General features: G+C 39.8%; 1 protein-coding gene across 1 annotated transcript; it reads right to left on the bottom strand.

Annotated features, from left to right (window-relative positions):
* Window positions 1-208: 208 nt before the first annotated feature.
* Window positions 209-5,866, bottom strand: LOC102945013 (olfactory receptor 2T27). The gene is made up of 2 exons (XM_007072324.2): window positions 5,852-5,866; window positions 209-1,174 (listed from the first exon to the last, which is right to left on the bottom strand). The coding sequence occupies exons 1-2, from the start codon at window positions 5,864-5,866 to the stop codon at window positions 209-211; spliced, it is 981 nt and encodes a 326-aa protein (XP_007072386.1).
* Between the last annotated feature and the right edge of the window lie 3,019 nt (window positions 5,867-8,885).

Genomic DNA, 8,885 nt, shown 5'->3' with positions numbered 1-8,885 from the left:
TAGGTGCCCCTTGTGAATCTAGACACATGCAAAAATGTCAAAAGTGCTTAAGAAACTTAAAAGCCTAAGACACATTGATTTACAGTGGAACTTGAGCGCTAAGGAATTTTGAAAAATGTACCCTACAACTAAATCTTTTAGGAAACCCTGTCTGTGGTCAAGTAGGAAGTGATCAAACCTAGGACACAACAGTCAATGACATTTCATATCAAAGTTTCCGACAGACTCCGCATTTCCCAACCAATTTTCTTAGGGATACTAAAACATCCTTGTTTCTTAGGCTGTAGATGAGGGGATTCAGCACTGGGGTGACAACGGTGTAAAACACAGACACCATCTTGTCTTGCTGAGGTGAGTGGTAGGAAGTGGGTCTCATATACATGAAGATGGCTGCTCCATAGAATAGCCCCACCACGGTCAAATGTGAGGAGCAAGTGGCTAGTGCCTTCTGCTTTCCTTTGACTGAGCTCATCCTCAGGACCGAAGAGAGGATGCACATATAAGAAGACAGTATGATTGAGGAAGGGATGAGGAGCAGTACAATGCCGGACACAAAGAGGACTGTCTCATAAGTGGAGGTGTCAGGGCATGACAATTTCAGCAGGGCTGGGATCTCACAGAAGAAGTGGTTGATCTCTTTTGAGCCGCAGTAAGGCAGTTGCAGAATAAAAACTGTGTGAATCAAGGCATCTAAAGATGCTCCAAACCAGACACCAGCTGCCATGCTTAGACAGGTTCTCTTCCTCATGCGGATATGGTATTGCAAGGGATTGCATATTGCCACATACCTGTCATAAGACATGACCGCCAGAAGGAGGCACACTGCTCCTCCTGTGGTCATCGTGAGAAATATCTGGGCCCCACATCCAACGATCGAAATGGTGTTCCCTGGGATCAGGGAGTCCATTGCCATTTTGGGGACAACGATCAGGATCTGACAGATATCCATGAAGGCCAACTGACTGAGGAAAAAATACATGGGGCTGTGAAGGCTGGAATCTGTTTGGATTAGAAATATGAAGAGACCATTCCCTGACAAGGCAGTGATGAAGGCAATTAAAATCATGGCCACAAGGAAGGTGTGCATCTCCGTTTGGTTAAAGAGCCCCAGCAGGATAAATTCTGTTGGAAATGTTGCATTATTCCTCTCTACTTTCTCTTCATTTGATTTGGCCTGAAGGCACAAGAAGAGAGATTAGAGCAAAAAATGTGTGGAATATGCACACATTGTGTGTAGAGATAACACTGACAGAGTCTGATACACTAGTCAGCTTCTTCCTTTGGTGGAAGAAATGCCAAATATCTTTGTTAACATGCAAATTCTGTCACTTCCCAGGAAGTTGTATTTTTTTAGGGTATGTCTACACTACAGGCAGACATAGCTATGCCAACATTGTCTTGTAGTGTTGATGCAGTCTACTCTTACAGAAATAGTTTTTCCAATGGTGTAGGAAACCACCTCTCTGATCAATAGTAGCGAAGTTGACAGAAGTATTCTTCCATCAAGCTAGCTATGTCTGTGCAATGGGTGAGGTTGGCATAATTATGTTGCTCACGGATGGGGACTTTTCACACCCCTGAGTTCCATAGCTATGTCAACCTAACTTTTCAGTGTAGACCAGGCCTGAGGCTAAAGGGGTTTTTTGGTGGTTTTTTGGTGTTTTTTTTAAATAACATGCAATATTGCAAATCTCAGCATTTGGGTATTTAGCTTCAGGTCTTTTCTATATTTAGAGCTGCCGTGGTTGAACTAAAAGTGTGATTTTATAATCATCTAGATAAAGTGATGTAAATCACAGTGTGGACAATTTTATTTGATTTAAAACAATTTTATGTCAATTTAACTCTGATCTGCAAGGTATCAACTATAACTAAAGCAATATAAGTTTGGTTTAAATTGAACAAAGAGTCTCCAGACTGTAGGCTGTTGGGAATTTTTTTTTTCTGCTATAAAAAATTGATGACAAAGATTGTTTTCCCATTTTTCTTGAAAATTTTCATTGAAATTTCTCTGGGTACAGCATACTTTAGATGAAAATGGGAATTTTCCTTCAGTCAAAAAGCCATCTTCTATTGGGAAAAAAAAATGTTTCAACAAATCATTTCTGACCAGCTGCAGTCCACACGGCATTTTTGTCCCAGTTCCACCAAACCGTCTTTTAAATCAAGCTCAAGTTCAAACAGTACAATTTATAAATAAGGCCAGAGGCACTTTTGAGCCTAACTTTCCCATGTTATAAGCATCGATAAGTCCAACTGAAGTCACTGGGAAATACCGGTGCTCAAAATCTCTGAGAACCAGCCCCAGAGGAAAGTTTTTCTAAAGTGACCAATGACTGCAGCCCAACCTGAGTCACATTAGATAATAATGAGAATAATTACAAGTTATAGCTGTGACGACATTGCAGCTGGGGCTTGAGGTCGGAAGCCTGGGTGGGGGGCTGGGCTTCCTTGTCTGAATTCCAGCCTGAGCCACAACTTCAAAGTAGGTTTCAGAGTAGCAGCCGTGTTAGTCTGTATCCGCAAAAAGAAAAGGAGGACTTGTGGCACCTTAGAGACTAACAAATTTATTTGAGCATAAGCTTTCGTGAGCTATAGCTCACTTCATCAGATGCATCACTTCAAAGCACTGTCTACACAGCTGTTTTTAGAGCACAATCCCCAGCAGCCTGTGTCTGTTGACCCAGGCTGCAAGGCTTCCTGCCTCATACTGCGTAGACATGTGATGATAAGAAACAGTCCCTGCCCCAAACATCTTACAATTCCTTTTATAAATCAATTCTAAAAGCAGGAAATCTTGCTCCCAGTGCATATTCACTGCTGGGAATTTTCCCTGGCAAAATATATTTTCAGGTGCGAATACAGTGAAAATATTCTCACAATGAACATTTCCAGTTGATGAGTGCCAAGATTTTCAAAACTGACAGTGACGTTAGTAGAACGGATTGAAAAATGTGTGTGTGTGTGGGGGGGGGGGGTTCTGCAGCAAATTATGGGCAAACTGGAAACAAATCATCTAAATTTTCCACAAATCATTTCGATTTTTCTTTGAAAATATGAATACAGAAAATTTTCAGTCAAAACCAGAAATATTTGATTGAAAACTGGTGCTATCTGAACTACTTTGCTTTCTGTTTGAAATATTTGGTTTTGAAGTATTTAGTTTTTTGACAACAAATCAAAACTTTTTTCACTAAAAGTTTGTTTAGTCGAAAACCCAGTTGTCTGTCAAAAACAGTTTTGACAGAATTTTTTCCACCAGCTCAAATTTTTAGTGTCTCAATTTAGAAGGGCTCAAATTGAGACACTTTAAAAGCACCTGAACTTTGGATAGTTGGGTGCTCAGCATATTCGAAAAAATCCAGGCTCATCATGTTGGACACCCAAAAACTGAGACACTTATAATCAGAGGTGATATTTGCAAATGTGAGGCTTGGTCCATTAAATAAAGAAAACAAATAAATAAACAACAAAATATAAGGCTGGAGCAGGACAGAAACATGAACATTTATGTGAAAATATTTTAAATCACAAAGAAATTTTCTCTTCCTCCTGGAGAAATTATGGCAGGCTCACTGGCTTGTATCATACTAGGAAAGGTCTCTGCTGGGTTAACAGACAGAGCAGCAAAAGCCTTCTGCCAAGCAAACCGCTTATTTAACCCCTGTCATTCCTGATAAAACCCTGCAGTAGAGAGAGCTGGGTGATTTTTTTATGAAATGTCTTCACTGAGAAATGCATTTTGGAAGGTCTGAAATTGAAAAACATATTTAGGTTTGCATTGAATTAGATTTTTTTTTTTTTCAAAAAATGTTTTGGTTAAGCCCCTGAGCTCAAACAGCCATTATTTACTCAGCACTGGCAGTAGATACAAAAAGAATGACATGGAAATGTTCTCCCCATCAATTCCACAGGCCAATACCCTCCATCTCAGTGCCCACAAGCAGCAAAGCATAAAACCACCCAAGACTATCTGAAGTTCAGCAACAAATACTTTCCAGGATTCAACCATACACAAACTGACAGCACAGCAAATGGGGACATTTTATTATTATTTACTATTGTAGCACCAAAAGACCCCAGTCAGGACTGGGGCCCCATTGTAGAAACATGTAAGAAAACGTGATCCTTTGGCCTGAAGAGTTTGTGAATGGGGTATAGGTCAGGGTGGAGTTCGGCCCATAATATTTTGCAATCCTATAACACTTTCTATCCACAAATGTCAAAGTCATTAAAAAACATGCTTTAATACACCCAACAGACCCACTCTGAGGTAGTTAATAAATGTAGGTTTATTGTAAGGAGAGTGATCACTTTAGATAAGCTATTGCCAGCAGGAGAGTGGGGTGGGGGGAGGTATTTTTTCATGCTTTGTGTGTATGAAAGATCTTCTACACTTTCCACAGTATGCATCCGATGAAGTGAGCTGTAGCTCACGAAAGCTTATGCTCAAATAAATTGGTTAGTCTCTAAGGTGCCACAAGTACTCCTTTTCTTTTTAATAAATGTAGTTTTCTGTATTGTGGCCTTAGTCCTGAAAAGCCCCAGGCACATGAATAATTTTAGGGATGTGAGTAGACCTGTTTAGTTCAATGGGACAACTCCCAGTGTGCAATGTTAAGGATAAGTGTAAATCTTTGCTTGATCAGAGACTTGGAAGTCCCTCCTTTGAAGAGCAGATATCCCAAACTGGGTGTTAGACACCATATTGTGCAGTACATTAAAAAAACATCCAAAACAAAACAGCGGGATCCTTCAACTGGACAAGGTTTCAGAAGCACAAGAAATGAAAATGTATGATATGATATTATAAAAATTAATCTCTATGTATTTGGGATTTTTAATGGCACTAAAATTGCCTTGAAAAAAATTCTTGTCCTGTTGATGTCAATTGGGGTATTTGTCAGTGGCTTCAATAGATAAAGGTGTCACACCTTATATGTAAACATCATAAACTATGACAATGACTGCTTTCACCAATAGCAATAATTGTATTCATTATCTTTACTTAGAAGACATGGCTGCTAGAATGAGGCATTCTGCTCCCTCCATGGTCAGCATGAGAAATATCTGGGCCCACATCCAAACAGTGAAATAATGTTCCCCAGAGACTGGAAGCTTATCCATTTTAGGGACAATGACTAGGGTTTGACAGATACCCATGAAGGGCAACTGACTGAGGAAAAAGTACATGGGGGTGCGAGGTCTGGAGTCCACTTGGATTAGAAACATGAAGAGAGAGTTTCCAGACAAGTCAGTAATGAAACAACGCTCGACTCATGTGGAATGCCATTCCGGCACTTTTTGGGAGCTGGAACAGCATTTCGTGTGCCCCTCCTTCACCACAGGCAGATACTAATAGTGCAGACTGGCTATAAGAAGCAGAACTGTAAGGCATATAAATTCCACGGTGTTCCCTTCATCAGAGCCAGATTTCAAATGAATGAGAAATTCAAATGTAACATATGCTATCATAAAAAGTAGTCGGTATGTATTTAATATCTTTTAAGGCCCTATATGTAATCAGTTGCTACTACAATTAATGATAATTATAATGATTAATTTATTCTAAGTAGCATTTCTAATTTTAATGATTTAATTAAAATATTGAATGTTCAAAACCATAACGGGCTTTTCTCCGAGGTTATGTGTGTGCTCCATCATCATCATGGTGAGAATAATAACTTGAAAATATCTTTTGATAAAAACATTGTATACTTGCATCTCTGCTAGTCTGGTATGAGAAATTTTCTGTGTAAGAATGGTGCTGTTCAAAAGAACAAAGCAACGGCCAAAGCTGTGAAGGTTTGAACACATAGCCTAGAAACATAAGAAGACAGTAACTGCTTACCTCCCTATATCCCATCTTGTCGTGTGAGTAATCTAGAAAGGAGAGAAAGTTCACCTCTTTTGGAAAAATGCCACTATTTGTTTCAAAGAAAACTGTTGTTGTATTGTCCCACATTGTGTTATAGTCTTAGAATGCATTTGCCTCCCCATAATTCTGGTATATGGTCATTCATAACCAACAAACATTTATGAATCATAGAATCATTGAGTAGCAGGGTTGGAAGGGACCTCAGGAGGTCATCTAGTCCAACCCCCTGCTCAAAGCAGGACCAATCCCCAACTAAAGCATCCGAGCCAGGGCTTTGTCAAGCCTGACCTTAAAAACTGAAAATGAACTGAAAATAGTTGCAACAAGTACATAAATAAGCAATCCACATCAATCTCTTCTTTGTCACCTTTATAGTTCCTGTTGGAGAAATGTCAAAATACTGTCTTATAAGAGGCATATGTAATGAGCACTCCAATTAACATGGCATTCTTCCAGCCTAGGGCAATAATATTATTCTAAGGGAGAAAATTAGTTTAAAATCTTTAAGACATGTATTCCGTTTATACTGAAAAAATAAATAATACCATAAATATTTATACCTGCTCTCACAAAAAACCTTAATGATTTTTTTTTTAAATAGGTTAGAAAATGTCAAGTTGAAACCCACCGTCTGTAAGAACTGCAGTCTGTAATCGGTAACCAAAAATATTGCATGAGACACTTTAAATCTGACTCTCTAACCTAGGTCTAAAGCTACCCCAGTCGATTCCTTACTGAAGAAAAAGGAACAATAACTGGTGGAAGAACATACAATATTTAAATAGTCTGAGTTAAGGTTGGGACCATTACATCACCCCAGTAGCTCAAAATTAACAATCTAAGGGGAAATATGTATCTAAACTTTACCAGGCTTTGGGGAATACTCTACCAAGTCTTTAATTAAGACACAATTACAGGAGGAAATGTAGTCCTCAGCTGTTCCCCCCCATGCACATGCTTTGCAACTCGGCAAGTTTCTGCTTGTGGTCCTTTGCATTTTTCTGCCATGAGATCAGACCGGGCAGAGACCGCAAAAAAGGGGAGTGGGGTTGGCCCTCCTTTTCAGAGTCAGTAGAGGGGTCTGCTCTCACCCAACCACACACAGACACACCCAATTCACAGATCTCTGGAGATTCACATGGATCTTGGGAGATGGGTGGAATTCAGGAGCATCGAGTTAGCTGCTTCTTGCTTGGACATTAGCTCTCTGTAGAGGCCAGGGTCATCCATTCAGACACCTCCTGACTGCAGAATATTTCTCAGCTTTATCCACTTACCCCAGTTTTGAAAGCCAGGCTCCATTGGGCTATCACCAGTTCCCACATTGCCTGTTCCCCCACTAACCTCTCTGTCCCTTCCCCCCTTACAGTCTTAGAAAAGATCCCGATAGGGTTTTGGAAGGTGACAGTGCTACTGAGCATTTTGTATCCCGGTCTCCAGTTCGCCCCATCTGTGGAACCCATTCTCTGCAGACTGGAAAATTCACCCCTGCATGTGGCGGACTGTTGTGTAATCCCTTAAACCCTGTTTTGCAAAACTGAATGCTATTCCAGCGGTGCACAGGCCTGTAGCGAGGTGATGTTAATGCTTGTTTAACAATACTCACATGGCTAGTCCCATCAAAGTAAATGTGACTAATCTTGGCATTTACTTCATAAATATAGTACTTGAAGAGCAAAAGCCTCAGGAACTAAATTCAACTCTGATCAAAGCAGGCACAGTTCCACCGACTTCTGTTGATTCCCTGTTCTATCGTTGGTTGTTGCTAACTGGAAAATAGTTGCACTGGGCTTCATTAGTCATTGGGTTTGAGACCTGTAGTAAGTCGTCACTCCAGGAAGTTTCACTGGGTAAAGTTAAAGGGCTGGAGAGTCAGTAAAAAAGAAATACAAAAGCTTCCAGGAAAGACTTTTATGGTCAATGTTGGCACTTGTGAGTGAAATTCACCCCTCTCCAGAGAGCCAGCACCAGGCTATTTTGAGTTTGAAGTGGGATTTAAGTGGCTTATAAACCATACTTTTGATGTCCCTCTACACAGGAAAAAATCTGTCTAAGGTTCAGATAAGTCCCCAGTTATCTGAGCAGCTCACCATGTTTAATATATTGATCCTCATAGCAGCCCTCTGAGGAAGGGAAGTACTATTATTTTCATTTTACATCTGGGGAACTGAAGTACAGAGAATCGAAGTGACTTGCATATGGTCACTCAGGAAGGCTAAAGCAGAGATTTGAACTCAGAGATCCTACCGTATGTGATGGTGCCCTAAATACTGGACTATATTTACTCTTGAAAACCTTTACTAATGTGCAGTTGAGATACTCCAATACTACCTTGTGTTAGTCAATACATATATGTTAGCCATAGTGTACACATGCTAATAGGTATTATGTGCATGGTATTAACATTTATATATATAAAGTGTTGGGAAGTTATGTTAACTAAATGTATTATGCTCTTCCTACAATCCTTTTCATCAAGCTAAGTAATCCCAACAACACTTTGCAAAGCTGAAGTCAGCTTTGATATTAGAAAACAGGAAACTTGTCCAAGCAAAGATGTAGGAATCCTTTATACCAAGAACTGTGAGAGAGTAGTTTTATGGCTCATCAGCACTTGGAATTTAGTAATCAAAATAAGATATGTGTAAATATAGGTAGGTACCTTCCAGTACCTTGAAATCCTAGTATCCAAAATAGAGATAAGGAAGATACAGAACAATAAGTTAGGAACTGGGCCAAACTGGAGGGCTAGATTTTGGTGACTCATAGAAAGTTTTGTGACTTGTAAAATTATACTATACAGACTGCTAGCTGAAATGCGTCTCTTTGAAGCAAGCCTTCTGTGTAAGGGGAACACCCTGGAAGAATTTGCTTTCTGGAAGCAGGGTGTGTACGTCTCCTTTCGTACTGCTTTGTCTTTAAACATTAAATTTGGCTAAATTTAGTTATTTGGTCTCTGGAAAGAACCATGAGTGTAGTCAAACAACTGGCTACCCCTTTTAGTCAA

Source organism: Chelonia mydas, chromosome 14 (assembly GCF_015237465.2).
Source record: "Chelonia mydas isolate rCheMyd1 chromosome 14, rCheMyd1.pri.v2, whole genome shotgun sequence".
Taxonomy (NCBI): Eukaryota; Metazoa; Chordata; order Testudines; family Cheloniidae; genus Chelonia; species Chelonia mydas.
The sequence above is the reverse complement of the archived record's forward strand: the minus strand, read 5'-3'. Positions and strand labels throughout refer to the sequence as shown.